The sequence below is a fragment of the Salvelinus alpinus genome, chromosome 39 (assembly GCF_045679555.1).
Source record: "Salvelinus alpinus chromosome 39, SLU_Salpinus.1, whole genome shotgun sequence".
Taxonomy (NCBI): Eukaryota; Metazoa; Chordata; class Actinopteri; order Salmoniformes; family Salmonidae; genus Salvelinus; species Salvelinus alpinus.
In genome coordinates, this window is record NC_092124.1 from 1,143,338 (window position 1) to 1,159,841 (window position 16,504).

At 43.6% G+C, this 16,504-nt stretch overlaps 1 protein-coding gene across 6 annotated transcripts in view; it reads left to right on the top strand.

Annotated features, from left to right (window-relative positions):
• LOC139566946 (tripartite motif-containing protein 2-like) overlaps positions 1-16,504 on the top strand; it is a 54,586-nt gene that overhangs the window by 17,807 nt on the left and 20,275 nt on the right. For all 6 annotated transcript variants that reach the window (XR_011673191.1, XR_011673192.1, XM_071388332.1 and 3 more), the window contains exons 2-8: positions 2,130-2,311; positions 3,969-4,209; positions 4,934-5,085; positions 7,482-7,662; positions 9,980-10,703; positions 12,573-12,676; positions 16,272-16,439. Coding sequence is in view for 4 of the 6 variants with exons in the window: in XM_071388332.1 (XP_071244433.1) it covers positions 2,175-2,311; positions 3,969-4,209; positions 4,934-5,085; positions 7,482-7,662; positions 9,980-10,703; positions 12,573-12,676; positions 16,272-16,439 (1,707 nt within the window). In the remaining 2 variants the exon portion in view is untranslated. The remainder of the gene's footprint in view (positions 1-2,129; positions 2,312-3,968; positions 4,210-4,933; positions 5,086-7,481; positions 7,663-9,979; positions 10,704-12,572; positions 12,677-16,271; positions 16,440-16,504) is intronic.

Here is a 16,504-nt window from a genome sequence, read left to right on the forward strand (position 1 = left end):
CACAGGCATGTGACTCACTGTCTGTAGGAGCAAACCATTTTTGTTAACGGGGGGTATACCTAATAAACTGTCCACTGATTCCATAATACTGCCATACCAAACAAAAGAGCAGTAACTCCACATTTGGTCAAAAAATGAGTTGACATCTTTTATACATTAATAAATCCTTTAAGGATCAGACCCTTTTTAAAATGTTCACCTAAAATGACATACCGAAAGGATATGCAAGGATATTTTTGATAGCATTTGAAAGGAAACACTTTGGAGTTTGTGGAAATGGGAAATTAATGTTGGAGAATATAACACATTAGATCTGGTAAAAGATAATACACACACAAAACATGCGTTTTCTATTTTCATTTTTGTATCATCTTTGAAATGCAAGAGAACGGCCATACATTAACATAGGAGCCTTGATGTAATTTAGATTTTGTCTACACGATGGCAGCAGTGTGTGTGCAAAGTTTCAGACTGATCCAGTGAAGAATTACCTCACTACACAACATTTTGCACCAAGTTTGCCAGGAGTTTGCCCAAATGTGCTGAATTGGTCAATTTATACATTTTAAACATATAAGTACATAACTATAGAGAACATACAAAAATGCTATGGTAATACAAATGTAAGTTTACACACTCCCAGGAATGTCATACATGATGGATCATTAGCTTCCCTACAGAAAATACACATCTAGATGGCCGGGCGGGGTGGGTGTGGAGCCAGTGACAGCAGTGGGGTCAAACTGTAGAACCCAGTTCCTTTATTGGAATTATTTTTTCAAACAAAACTACACTACATTTTATCTCTGGGACCCTCAGGATGACAAATTAGAGCAAGATTACTGAATGTAAGTACATTATTTTCCTTTAGAGGTGAATGTATCAAACCAGTTGCCGTGATGGTGCACTATCCTCAAACAATGGCATGGTCTTTTTTTTAAATGTAATAGCTACTGTAAATTGGACACTGCAGTTAGATGAACACGAATTTTAAGCTTTCTGCCCATATATGACATGTCTATGTCCTGGAAATGTTTTCTAGTCACATTATCGCATTTTGAGCAACAACCGTCCCGGTTTAGGGACACCGATCCTGTTAAGTACATGCTTTATCACGTGGACAAATATCATGCCTCCATTGTGTAGTGTTATGGAGGAAATGGGGGGGGTCATGTTTGCAGTAACTGCAAAAAAAGTTACAGTGAAACCATCAGTTGCTGCCTTTTAACTTGGTTTCACTGAGCTTTGGGATGCAGTGTCTACTGTTTCCCTTGATATTATTTATTGTTCTTCACTGATACAAGTATCAAACTATACGACAATGTATGTAACTATGTAACTGCCGTCTAGGGTCAAAGGTCATAAGAGAGGTCAGGATCAATATGAAGAAAAAGTAAACTCATAGTAAGACAACAGATAACCAATGATCTGCCTACATTTAATTTGGCTGTACAATAAAACAACTTTGAAGTAATTTTTCTCAGTTTCACTCTGAGTAGTTACTGCTCTTTTGATTGGTAGGGCAGAATACAGGGGGGGGGGGGGGGGAGGGGGCATAGAAACATTTTTAAACCATTTTCCATCTTAAAAATAAGGCACAAGTAAAGGCTTTGATTTCTGGATAAACAGATGGAAAAGCGATTAGAGAGAACATCTACCAGAAAGTCTTAAAAGGTATCAGAAATGCATCGAAACACGAGAATGTTGACGTAAAGACCCCTGCCAACACCAATATTTCGTATTGGAGAAATTCTTTACCTTCCGGAAGTTTAAGAAATATTGCAAATTAATTACTTAAAAATCATACAATGTGATTTTCTGGATTTTTGTTTTAGATTCTGTCTCTCACAGTTGAAGTGTACCTGTGATAAAAATTACAGACCTCTACATGCTTTGTAAGTAGGAAAACCTGCAAAATCGGCAGTGTTTCAAATACTTGTTCTCCCCACTGTATTTTCTCATTTCTCTCCCTCATGAGGATGGAGAATAATGAAAGTTTAGTTATAGTGATTTTACTAATATTCATTTTGTTTATGAATTATTAAGTGATTAAAAATCGTAATTCTGTTACCAAATTGAGATCAGTTCTAATGTGTGTGTGAACCCCTCTAACCCCCCTCTCTCTGTAGGGTGCAGGGTGAGAGGAAGAGGGAACTTTATGACAGAGTATTAGGATGGCCAGTGAAGGCTCCAGTAGCATCTCCAGCCCTGTGGTGCGACAGATCGACAAGCAGTTCCTGATCTGCAGCATATGCCTGGACCGCTACGACAACCCCAAAGTGCTGCCCTGCCTCCATACCTTCTGTGAGAGGTGAGTTGTGTGTGTGTGCGTGCTGCCTGCCTGTCTCATTTTGTTCTTTATGTCCAGTTTGGGAGAGTGGGTGAGCTTGATTGTCTTTGAGTGAGATTTATTGGTTGGCAAACATGTGAATATTCTGCCAATTAAGGGTGATGCTTGCTCATCACACAACCTTAGATTAAAAGGACGGCAGGTAACCTAGTGGTTAGAGCGTTGGGCCAGTAACCAAAAGGTTGCTGGAGCAAATCAAATCAAATCAAATTGTATTAAATGTGGAAAACAAATCCCCGAGCTGACAAGGTAAAAATATGTCGTTCTGCCCTTGAGCAAGGCAGTTAATTCCCTGGGCACTGAAGATGTGGATGTCGATTATGGCAGCCCCCCGCACCTTTCTGATTCAGTTGGGTTAAATGTGGAAGACAGATTTCAGTTGAATACATTCAGTTGTACAACTGACTAGGTATCCCCCTTTCCTTAAAGATGACCTAACCAAAGAAAGTGTCTTTCTTTTTGTCATGGAACTCAGCTGAATATAGAAACTAAATACTGTATCTTCACAAAATGTCTGTCTTTTCTGTGACTACGTTTGGTCTGTCCGTGTCACCCTCCTAGACTAGCTGTCTTTGTCCCTGAGAGAAGGGCGAGCTCAGTGCCTGTCTCTGCCTGTCTCATTGTTCTGTATATTATCTAGAGCGTGACAATACTCATTTAGATTTGATGACGCTGTTGAATCAAGATGCTCTCGCTCTTTCTCCATCTTTCGCTTGTTCTCTCTCATTCTCTCCGTCTTCTCTCTCAACTACCCCTCTATCTGTCTTCTCTCTCCCATCCTCTTTTCCCCCCACTCTGTCCCTCTCTCCATCTTTCAGTCTGGTCTCTCTCTGTTCATTTCTGACTCAGTGTGGTGCAGGCAACTGTGTGCTGAATTAAAAAATTCAGTTTGTATTAGAGGGGCGGAAAACTTTAACTTGATTGACATGTTAGGTTTTTCTTCCATTTTAATTCCGCGTTGACTTTGATTACCATCGGACAACTTAATTAATCAGTGAATTAAACAGTGATTTAATTCATCAGCATCTCTGAAAATTGTGTATGCTAAATTATATCAAACTAGCAATTCAGTAGACCATTTAAAGTGTATATATATATATTTATATTTTGTGGGACCTTTTTCTGGGCTTTTGTTCTTCTGCCATGTATCAAGTACCTAAACGTATTGCAGGAAGCTATCTAAGGCTAGGTAGTGTGTGACTGTGAATCCCACCCCTTCATACAATGTGTTATAGAGTCACGCACTGGTATTACAAGTCAGTGTTGTTGGTGTATGGTGGAAATGACCCCATGTCTGCATACTGCAACATTTTAGGATTTGATCCTGTAAAGCCATCGAATCTAATGAAAACTATTTTTTTCCTGACTCAAGTAGAATATATTAGACGAGAGTCATAATAACATATAAGTATGATACAATGTCTGTTGTTGCATCCCAAATGACAACCTCTTCCTTAGTTAGGACACTACTTTTGAGGACACAGGCATGTAGCCTGTATTTTCTGTCATGACAGGTATTAGGGCTGTGGCGGTATAGAAATAGTCTAGAAACACTAATAAGTATATCCACATCACAGACATTTGACTCCACCCTTCTACCCTCCTCTCCCCTATCCAGGTGCCTGCAGAACTGCATCCCCACCCACAGCCTGACGCTGTCGTGCCCCGTGTGCCGCCAGACATCTATCCTGCCGGAGAAAGGCGCGGCGGCGCTGCAGAGCAACTTCTTCATAACCAACCTGATGGATGTGCTGCACCGGCCCCCCAGCGACAGCTGCAGGCAGGAGAGCGCAGTGTTGGAGACCATCAACTCTGTGGCCACGGGACAACCGCTCTCTTGCCTCAACCACGTGGGAAATGTAGGATATAACGACAGACAGACTCTCTCTCTCACACACACACACACACACACACACACACACACACACACACACACACACACACACACACACACACACACACACACACACACACACACACACACACACACACACACACACACACACACACACACACGCAGCTAATAATTTCCATCCATCAGTGTCCATATAACGTTATTGCAGGAGTAAAGGATTCTACCGATCGGTCACCTTGTTGAAATTACAGTGATGGTCAGGATATTGATGGCATTTAACAGTCTAGACATGTCTGTGGCACTTCAGCAGGAGATTCCGTGACATCGACTTTCTTGCATATTGCTCTAGCTCGTCACCATAGCAACAGGTTTATTTTTATGGGATACTGGCACGGGGCACTACCACATTGGCACTGAACTCCTAAGTGACTTGCTTCAAAGCTTGATACAGAGGTTTACTACAGGGTGTGATGTTTTGGGGAAAAAATTATTTGAGATTAATTGTGGTGTTTTTTTTGTATAGTTAATTGGAAATACGTTTTAGGGTTAGTAGATATCTACAGTATTTTGTACCCTCATATATTCTGGGAATATTTGGGTAGTGCTTTCGCACACCTGCACAGTATGCATTTGCAATCATGTCAGAGGAAAGGAAAAGGAGAGGAGAAAATGGATTCTCATACCGTTTCTTACCTTGACCTATAAACTCTTGCTTTGCTCTTGTCTAGGTGATGGAGTTCTACTGTCCACCGTGTGAGACAGCCATGTGCCAGGAGTGTACGAGCGCTGAGCATGCCGAGCACCCCACTGTGCCCCTCAAAGATGTGGTCGAGGAGCACAAGGCCTTGCTGCAGGACCAGCTTGACGCCGTCAAAAACCGGTAGGGGCCAATACATACCCCTGGGGGACGTTATAAAACATATTTACAACCATAAAAACAAATTACAACCAAAATAAATAAATAAATTAAAAAAAAAAGTAATGGCCCAACACACCCTTGGGGAAAGTGGGTTAATGGTGCCATCTTTGGTTGCAGCTGTACACAGAATAATGTATACCATATGTTCTTCTCCAATTTGCACTAGTGTATTGATTTTTCCTATTAGACTCAAAGTTCTTAATCTACCTAAGTATTCAGTCAGACCCCTTGACTTTTTACACATGTTGTTACGTTACAGCCTTATTCTCAAATGGATTAAATAAAACAAATTCCTCAGCAATCTACACACAATACCCCATAATGACAAAGCGAAAAACGTTTTTGGGAAATCTTTGCAAATGTATTAAAAATAAGAAGCAGAAATACCTTATACATAAGTATTCAGACCCTTTGCTATGAGACTCAAAATTGAGATCAGATGCATCCTGTTTCCATTGATCCTCCTTGAGATTTTTCCAGAACTTGGAGTCCACCTGTGGTAAATTCAATTGATTGGACATGATTTGGAAAGGCACACACCTGTCTATATAAGGTCCCACTGTTGACAATGCATGTCAGAGCAAAAACCAAGCAATGAAGTCGAAGGAATTTTCCGGAGAGTGCCGAGACAGGATTGTGTCGAGGCACAGATCTGGGGAAGGGTACCAAAACATTTCTGCAGCATTGAAGGTCCCCAAGAACACAATGACCTCCATCATTCTTAAATGGAAGAAGTTTGGAACCACCAAGACTCTTCCTAAAGCTGGCTGCCTGGCCAAACTAAGCAATCGGGGGGAGGGCCTTGGTCAGGGAGGTGAGTTCCTCTGTGGAGATGGGAGAACCTTCCAGAAAGACAACCATCTCTGCAGAACTCCACCATCAGGCCTTTATGGTGGCCAGACGGGAGCCACTCCTCAGTAAAAGACTGATAAGAGAATTTTGTTCTCAAGGTATATAACCCAATTTAATTATTACTCAGTCTGCAAACCAGAATATGTAAGATCCTGGTCGATTGAAACAGACGGAGGCCCAGCTAAAATAGATAGTCAAAAAGGTTTATTCACGGAACGTTCTAAAGTCAGGAATACAAAACAATTCATTTTATACTGACTTCTCACGCCCACACATTCACACAACCGCACACACACACACACACACACACACACACACACACACACACACACACACACACACACACACACACACACACACACACACACACACACACACATGCATACAAACAGACGCACACACATGTCCTGCTACCCAGCCGCCAGAGATTAGTGACCTTGTCCTTGAGACATACACCCTGTTCTTCTCCCAAATCTCTAGTCAGGTCGGCACCAAGCTCAGACAGTCTGTGTTTATAATACCATAAAGATATATTGTCTTTACCCTAATTCTGACTAGACTACACATTTATTGATTATGATGTTATACATTCTAATCACTTCCATAAAATTATATGTTTCAGGGCGGAATATTCTAATCATTCTATTAACCGATAATTCTCACCTAACAAAGACACATGAAATCCCTTTTGGAGTTTGCGAAAGGCACCTAAAGACTCTCAGACCATGATAAACAAGATTCTCTGGTCTGATGAAACCAAGATTTAAGTCTTTGACCTGAATGCCAAGCATCACATCTGGAGGAAACCTGGATTGAGGTAAAGATGAACAGGTCAAAGTACAGAGAGATCCTTGATGAAAATCTGTTCCATAGCGCTCAGGACGACGACCCTAAGCACACAGCCAAGACAACTTAGGTGTGGCTTCGGGACAAGTCTCCGAATGTCCTTGAATGGTCCAGCCAGAGCCCGGACTTAAAACCGATCGAACATCTCTGGAGAGACCTGAAAATAACTGTGCAGTGACGCTCCCCATCCAACCTGACAGAGCTTGAGAAGATCTGCAGAGAAGAATGGGAGAATCTCCCCAAATAGATGTGTGCCAAGCTTGTAGCGTCATACCCAAGAAGACTCGAGGCTGTAATCGCTGCCAAAGGTGCTTAAACAAAGTACTGAGTAAAGCGTCTGAATACTTATGTAAATGTGATTTATTTTTAATAAATTAGCAAACATTTCTAAAAACCAATTTTTGCTTTGTCATTATGGGGCATTGTGTGTAGATTGATGAGGGACAATTTTAGAATAAGGCTGTAACCTAACAACGTGTAAGAAGTGTAACCTAACAACATGTGTAAAATATGTGTCAGAGGCAACCTAAGTATTATCCCCGATGACCCAGTAGTTTGAGGGTCAAAACACTCCATCCTTCAAAGCAATTTAGTCACAGTCAGCTAATTTTGACCTATGACTGATCGCACCCACCCTCTGACTCCCTCCCTTCCTTTAGGCTGCCTGACATCGACTCAGCTCTGCAGGTGCTGTCGGAGATCCTGCAGCAGCTGACCAATCAGAAGAGCTCCATCGAGGGGGACATCCACACCACGTTCGATGAGTTGCAGAAGACCCTGAACGTCCGCAAGAGTGTCCTGCTCATGGAGCTTGAGGTCAACTACGGCCTCAAGCAGAAGGTGAGGCCCCAATGTTTAATAAATGGGGGGGGGGGGTTGAGTGGGACATTTATTTGAACCTTTTCTTGTGGGTTTCTGTTTCGTCAATCTGTTTGGTGCACACAGACAATATGATACGAAATTAGAGGCAGGTGGTCCATGAAAGTAAACAGATATATGATTAGGAGATAAAGGAAAGACATTTCTTAACATGGGCATAGTTTTTAAACCAAGAATGAACGGCATTATACTCACGATGTGAACAAAAAAAATACTGAAAATAGATGCTTCCCAATTTGAAAATGTAGTATATATTGAAAGCAATAGGTGGTAATTTTACAACAACTGAAACGTTTTCTGATTCCAATGTGCCTTCCTAAAAGAGATTGTTTACTCTCAATTAAATTAAAACTGTGCTAATAAAGGATAAATAACTTAGAAATAGAAATAAAGTCCTCAGTTAGTTCTACTATCCCACACAGCAGCAGAGGCTCTGTTAACACTGTTTCTACTTTGCATGCCAGTGGCTCAGCTGTCGATCGGGCAGTTCTCTGATAAATGATTAAATAAAACATGGATTGGGGAGGGCTGGAGAGACGGACTGCCAGGGCAGAAAAGCTGACGCCTCACCCAGCCCAGAGAACCAATCACCCAGGCTGGCCTAGCGCCCTCCCCCTTAGGGAGGAGAGCAACATCACATAGGAATGATTCACAAGTAGGACCGGCTGGCTAGAGCAGGCAGAGTGCTGCATAAAGTACTTTTATCTGTCTGCCCTTTCCTATAGGGTGTGGACACTTTCTACTTTTCTATATCTAGGCTTTGGTGTTGCCATTATGTCTATCTAGTTGGTAATTTAGGCTTTGAAAGTGCTGTATCTTCTAGCAAGCTAGCTGAGCTGTTCATGTTTAAAGAGAGGGTGAGTCTTGGAAGCAGAGAGGGGTTGATAAAGTGGGTAGGTACAGTGGTGTGAGTGTGTACTGTATCTCCCTGCCTTTAGTGCGTCCTCTTTCTCTATCTGGAATATATTTGTGTTACTCTTTCAGAGTGTGAGTCTTATACAGTATGAAGCAAGGGTTGATATAGATAGGGGTGGAGAAAGTCGTTTTGGCTGGGGACTTTGATAGCTCAATGGCCGCTCGTGTTGTCGAAGAGGATGAGTGTGATAGCCAGATGCAGGTGAGTGTGTGTGTGAGGGAGACAGTGAGACTGTGTGCGTGTGTGCGATGCTCAGTGTTTTGACCCGACCCTGTAGCATTTTTGTGCTGTGGTGTTATGTTAACAAGTGATAACTATGATAGTTAGTCAACACTCTACCATATGCCTATACCAGTGGATGTGTCAAAAGTCCACTTAGCGTATTCTGCAATTCTATGTTTATTCTTGGTAATGGAAAATGTTGCTTTATTCTCAATACAGCAAATTGACTGTTATTCATGTGGCATGTGGACAGCTGTCTAAAAGCAGATGACTGTTTTAATTTGTTGTGTATGTTCCCAGTGCCCTGCTTACAGTATATATTTGCATGTCTGTGTCTGCACATTTGTTAGGTGTATGTGTTTTTATTTTTATTTTATTTATTTTTTACCCCTTTTTTCTCCCCAATTTTCGTGGTATCCAATCGCTAGTAATTACTATCTTGTCTCATCGCTACAACTCCCGTACGGGCTCGGGAGAGACGAAGGTCGAAAGCCATGCGTCCTCCGAAGCACAACCCAACCAAGCCGCACTGCTTCTTAACACAGTGCGCCTCCAACCCGGAAGCCAGCCGCACCAATGTGTCGGAGGAAACACCGTGCACCTGGCCCCCTCGGTTAGCGCGCACTGCGCCCGGCCCGCCACAGGAGTCGCTGGAGCGCGATGAGACAAGGATATCCCTACCAGCCAAACCCTCCCTAACCCGGACGACGCTAAGCCAATTGTGCGTCGCCCCACGGACCTCCCGGTCGCGGCCGGCTACGACAGAGCCTGGGCGCGAACCCAGAGACTCTGGTGGCGCAGCTAGCGCTGCGATGCAGTGCCCTAGACCACCGCGCCACCCGGGAGGCCGGTGTATGTGTTTGTTGATCAGATGTTTGTGTGTTTACATTGACAGATTGTGTGTGTACATTGACAGATTGTATATATGTGTGTGTGTGTGCACATGCGTCCATGTGTGTACATTGACAGATTGTATACAGTGTTTACACGTGTGTGTGTGTTGTCAGCCCAAACAGCCCCTGTTTGCATGCCCACATGTGCATCTCCATTCACACCCACCTGACACCCTTCTACGCCCTCACCCTCTCTACTATCCCACCCCCTCACTCTTTTGCCCTCTCTACATTATGTTTCTCCCAGGTACTCCAAGCCCAGCTGGACACGTTATTCCAGGGCCAGGATGGCATCAACAGCAGCTGCAACTTCACCGAACAGGCCCTGAGCCACGGCACCGAGGCCGAGGTCCTGCTCGTCAAGAAGCAGATGAGCGAGCGGCTCAGTGAGCTGGCCAGCCAAGGGCTCCCCCTCCAGCCCGGTGAGAATGACCAGCTGGACTTCCTGGTGGAGACAGAGGGCCTCAAGAAGTCCATCCACAACCTGGGTACTATAGTTACCACAAATGCCGTGGCGTCCGAGACGGTGGCCACAGGCGAGGGCCTGAGGCAGTGCGTAGCGGGCCTGCCCACCTCTGTCACCATCACGACCAAGGACAAGGACGGTGAGCTGTGTAAGATGGGGAAAGCAAACATCACGGCGGAGATCGCCACGCCGGACGGTAGCGTGGGCGACGGCGAGATACTGGACAACAAGAACGGGACGTACGAGTATCTGTACACGGCGCCGAAAGAGGGTAGTTTGACGCTGTCGCTGCGTCTGTATGACCAGCATATTAAGGGGAGTCCCTTTAAGATTAAAGCGACAAAGTCGGCGGATGTGTCGCCCAGTACGGAGAGCGCTAAGAAGAGGTTGAAGTCGCCCGGGAGTAGCCACGTCAAGCAGAAGGTCATCAAGAGGCCAGCCAGTATGTACAGCACGGGGAAGAGGAAAGAGAACCCCATCGAAGATGACCAAATTTTCAGGATCGGTAATGGTTATCTTATCATTGGTGTTTAACACATTTAAAAGGGACAGTTCACCTAATACATAATTATATGTTGTAGTTTTTTGGGGTATCTGTACTTTACTATTTATATTTTTTGACAACTTTTACTTCACTACATTCCTAAAGAAAATATTGTTATTTTTACTCCATGCATTTTCGCTGACAACCCAAAGTACTCGTTACATTTTGAATGCTTAGCAGGACAGGGAAATTGTGAAATTCACTCACTTATCAAGAGAACACATGGTCATCCCTACTGCCTCTGATCTGGTGGACTCACTAAACACAAATGCATCTTTTGTAAATAATGTGTGAGTGTTGGAGTGTGCCCCTGGCTATCCGTACATTTTTAAAACAAGAAAATTGTGCTGTCTGCTTTGCTTATTATAAGGAATTTGAAATGATTTATACTTTTACTTCTACTTTCGATACTTAAGCATATTTTAGCAACTTTTAAACAAGTAGTATTTTACTGGGTGACTTTCACTTTTACTTGAGTAACTTTCTATGAAGATATCGTCACTTTTACTCAAGTATGACTATTGGGTACTTTTTCCACCACTGCGGTATACAGAAACGTCAGTACTTTTTCGATACTAGAACATGAAAATTGGTTTGGTACTTGAATTTTGGTTACGTTCAGTACTTCTGTCAAAATGTATCTCACGGATCAACTCTATCAGCTCAGCGATGTCCCGTTATAGTGTGAGGCGCGCACCGTGCCTGCTACACTTACTCATTGCTAGCCTGCACTGGGAGCCTGGACTGCATCATGTTAGCTAACCACTCTGCACAGAAGTTAACACACTTGAATAATGCGAAACGGCATGTTGAAACTGTTAATTACTGTTCTCAAAACAATGTCCATACAGGCTAGAACACTTTAAAATGCAAGAAGATACGGGTAGCATCAAGCTATGTAGGCTAACTTTGCTAGTTTACAGCGGAACCAAACATCAATTTACTACCGTAGTACTTTGTTTGTGATTTAACATGGAAACTATAATGCAAAATGTACTGATTTCAAAGCTGATTGCCACCAAAACTTTATTCATTCACTTTATTGGTCTCCAATTGATTATGCATTCACCTGTACTGTGAATAGGCCTAGGCTAAATTTACATTTGAGTAATTTAGCAGATGCTCTTATCCAGAGTGACTTACAGTAGTGAGTACATACATTTTGGAACCAAACCCACAACCCTGGCGTTGTAGGCGCCATGCTCTACAAACTGAGCTACACGGGGCCTAATTTTATCAGTAGAGATTTACCATTTAAATAAAGTATTACCATTTGTATTATGTAGTTTAGATGGGTAAAAAACAAAGTCAAATTGATTTTATGATTGTATAATTGATTCAAACATTTTGATGTAAAAAAAAACTTCAAAAGATGCCAAACGATTGAACAGAGCAGTAGGTGAGTTTCTCTGTCTGGATCAAGTGCCATTCAGTGACTTTGGCTAATATACTGTAACGACCCTGAGTTTATAAGCGCGGAAATCGACTCTGCTGTTTCATTACAATACCTTTTTTTTGCTGTGGTATCATTTTGGTGTCGATTATTGTGATGGTATTGAGTATCATGATACTAAACCTGGTATTGGTATCGAAGTCAAAATTCTAGTATCATGACAACACTAATATGCTATGAGTTACTTGTCAAAGTTATACATGGGTGGAATTGGAAAAAAGTTACTCCGGGAACTGACCAAAGACAGAATAATACAGTTCGCCGTAAAAAAAAAAATCATATGTCAAAAAAAATTCGCTTTGGAAACTCTTAATCTACACTCATGATGAATAAGCATCACGGGGGAATTTGACACTTGTTTATTTCATGCCTTCCAGGTACAAAGGGAAGAAACAAAGGGGAATTCACCAATCTACAGGGTGTGGCTGCCTCCTCAGTAGGCAATGTGTTGATAGCAGACAGCAATAACCAGTGTGTTCAGGTAAGGGAACTGGCTGGAGACTGCCACCTCTAGCTCTATTTCATAGATCATTAATTAAACCCGTGTCATTGACTCGACTCAAGACCATGCCTGAATCCCAAATAGCACCCTATTCCTTAGTGCACTGCTTTTGACCAAGGCCTGTTGAGCTAATGCTCAGGCATTACCGTTAGAGCTAACAGAGGTCTCAAGGCAAGGTTACTTGTCACACAAATGTAGTTCAGCCAACTACCTCACTAAAATGATTTGGCTTCAAAAGATAACTAGCAGTCATATAACAGATTGCAATAATAGATTGAGTTTACATCGCAAGTGGTTAACACTGTACAGTAGAATGTCTTATATTTCAGATGATACCAGTTGTTCAGGGTAGGATCAACAAACACATTATGCTTCTTCTCTTGGCCTGAGGGAAATATCTGAAGGAATTGTGGGATGCTGGTAGGCTGAGCACAATGACTCATCGTCGCTATTGAACATAATTCGCTTGGTGAGAGCTGCACTTTGTCATCTCCATGGAGACCAAACATCAGCTGTCCGTCCTGCCTTTAATGCATTTGAGTTGAAAAGGGCTGAGAATATGTTCCATCAAATGAACATACAGGCGATGTTGATCTGGGGATTTACATGGCTTGAATACCAGATGAATAATGGAAATTGACAAAGGTTTTAATTCATTTATTTACTACAGCACACATTAATTTTGAGTCAGCAAGAATACGACTTTCCCAAAGCGGACCCTCTGTTCGGACCACCACCCAGGACAATGGATCTAATTCCAGTAGTCGACCCAAAACAGCGGAAGGGGCAGACGAAGCGGCCACCTGGTCAGGCTCCGTAGACGTGCACATCGCCCACCTCTCCCGAGTATACTACTAGCCAATGTCCATTCTTGACAACAAGGTAGACGAAATTCGAGCAAGGGTTGCCTTCCAGAGAGACATCTGAGATTGTAACATTCTCTGTTTCACGGGAAATATGTCTCTCTCGGGATATGATGGCGGGAATCGGTTCAGCCACCGGGCTTCTCCATGCATTGCGCAGACAGAGAAAAACACCTCTCTGGGAAGAGGAAGGGCGGGGGTGTATGCTTCATGATTAACGACTCATGGTGTAATCATAACAACATACAGGAACTCAACTCCTTCTGCTCACCGACCTAGAATTCCGTACAATCAAATTCCGGCCATTTTACCTACCAAGAGAATCCTCGTCAGTTATAGTCACAGCTGTGTACATTCCCCCTCAAGCAGACACTAAGATGGCCATCAAGGAACTTCACTCGACAATATGCAAACTGGAAACCATATATCCTGAGGGTGCATTTATTGTAGCTGGGGATTTTAACAAAGCAAATTTGATAACAAGGCTACCTAAATTCTACCAGCATATTGATTGTGCTACACGCATGCGCAATACCCTCGACCACTGCTACTCCAACTTCCGCGATGCATACAAAGCCCTCCCCCGCCCTCCCTTCGGAAAATCCGACCACGACGCCATCTTGCTCCTACCGTCTTATAGGCAGAAACTCAAACAGGATGTGCCAGTGACGAGAACCATCCAACGCTGGTCCGACCAATCGGAAGCCACGCTTCAAGATTGTTTTGATCACACGGACTGGAATATGTTCCGGACAGCCTCAGAGAACAACATCGACCTATACGCTGACTCTGAGTGTGTTTATAAAGAAGTGCATTGGAGATGTTGTACCCACTGTGACTATATTAAAACCTACCCTAACCAGAAACCGTGGATGGATGGCGGCATTCGCCAAAACTGAAAGCGCGATCCACCGCATTTAACCATGGACAAAGGTCTGGGAATATGACTGAATATAAACAGTGTAGTTATTCCCTACGCAAGGCAATCAAACAAGCGAAATGCCAGTATAGGGACAAGGTGGAGTCGCAATTCAACGGCTCAGACACGAGACGTATGTGGCAGGGTCTACAGGAAATCACGGACTACAAAAAGAAATCCAGCCACATTTAGTTCCAGACAAACTAAACACCTTCTTTGCCCACTTTGAGGATAATACAGTGCCACCATTGCGGCCCGCTAACAAGGACTGCGCCCCCCCCCCCCCCCCCCCCCCTCCTTCTCCGTGGCCGACTTGAGGAAAACATTTAAACATGTTAACCCTTGCAAGGCTGCTGGCCCAGACGGCATCCCTAGCACGTCCTCAGAGCATGCGCAGACCAGCTGGCTGGTGTGTTTACGGACATATTCAATCGCTCCCTATCCCAGTCTGTTGTCCCCACATGCTTCAAGTTGGCTACCATTGTTCCTGTACCCAAGAAGGCAAAGATAACTGAACTAAATGAGTACCGCTCCGTAGCACTCACTTGTCATCATGAAGTGCTTTGAGAGACTAGTCAAGGATCATATCACCTCCACCTTACCGGCCACCCTAGGACCCACCTCAGTTTGCATACCGTCCCAACAGGTCCACAGACGACACAATCACCATCACACTCACACTGCCCTATCCCATCTAGACAAAAGGAATACCTATGTAAGAATGCTGTTCATTGACTACAGCTCAGCATTCAACACCATAGTACCCTCCAAGCTCATCATCAAGTTGGAGGCCCTGGGTCTCAACCCCACCCTGTGCAATTGGGTCCTGGACTTTGACGGGCCGCCCCCAGGTGGTGAAGGTAGGAAACAACATCTCCACTTCGCTGACCCTCAACACTAGGGCCCAACAAGGGTGCGTGCTAAGCCCCCACCTGTACTTCCTGTTCACCCACGACTGGCCATGCACGCATCCAACTCAATCATCAAGTTCGGCACAACAGTAGTGGGCTTGATTACCAATAACGACGGGACAGCCTACAGGGTGGAGGCAAGGCTCTTGAGAGGGTGGTGTGGTCTGTCATGGAGGGCTACCTGCCCTCCATGACACCTACAGCACCCGATGTCACAGGAAGGCAAAAAAGACCATCAAGGACATCAACCACCCGAGCCACTGCCTGTTCACACCGCTACCATCCAGAAGGCAAGGTCAGTACAGGTGCATCAAAGCTGGGACAGTGAGGCTGAAAAACAGCTTCTATCTCAAGGCCACCAGACTGCTAAACAGCAACCACTAACTCAGAGGCCACTGCCTACATTGGGTATCAGTGACTGGTCGCTTGAATAAATGGATCACTAGTCACTTTATACAATGCCACTCTAAATAATGCCACTTTAATAATGTTTACATATGCTTACATTACTCATATCACATGTATATACTGTATTTTATACCATCTATTGCACCTTGCCTATGCCGCTCGGCCATCGTTCATCCATATACTTACATGTACATATTCTCATTCACCCTTTTATATTTGTGTGTATTAGGTAGTTGTTGGGGAATTGTTAGATTACTTGTTAGATATTACTGCACTGTCGGAACAAGAAGCACAAGCATTTCACTACACTCGCATTAACATTTGCTAACCATGTGTTTGTGACAAATAACATTTTATTTGATTTGAATAAAAAAGAGCACTGACTATCCGATGATTTAAGTTTTATATTTCAAAGCATTTTGACAATCAGATCAACTTCAGTCATGTGATTCAGCCCCGTGTTTCTTTCGCAGATTTTCTCTAACGACGGTCTGTTCAAGAGTCGCTTTGGGGTGCGTGGACGGTCTCCAGGGCAACTGCAGCGGCCCACAGGAGTGGCGGTGCACCCCAGCGGTGACATCATCATAGCCGACTACGACAACAAGTGGGTTAGCATCTTCTCCAGCGACGGGAAGTTCAAGGTGAGTTCAAAGTTTATACAATGCTGTCATTCATCCTGGAATCCACACTAGATATCGCTCTGTTC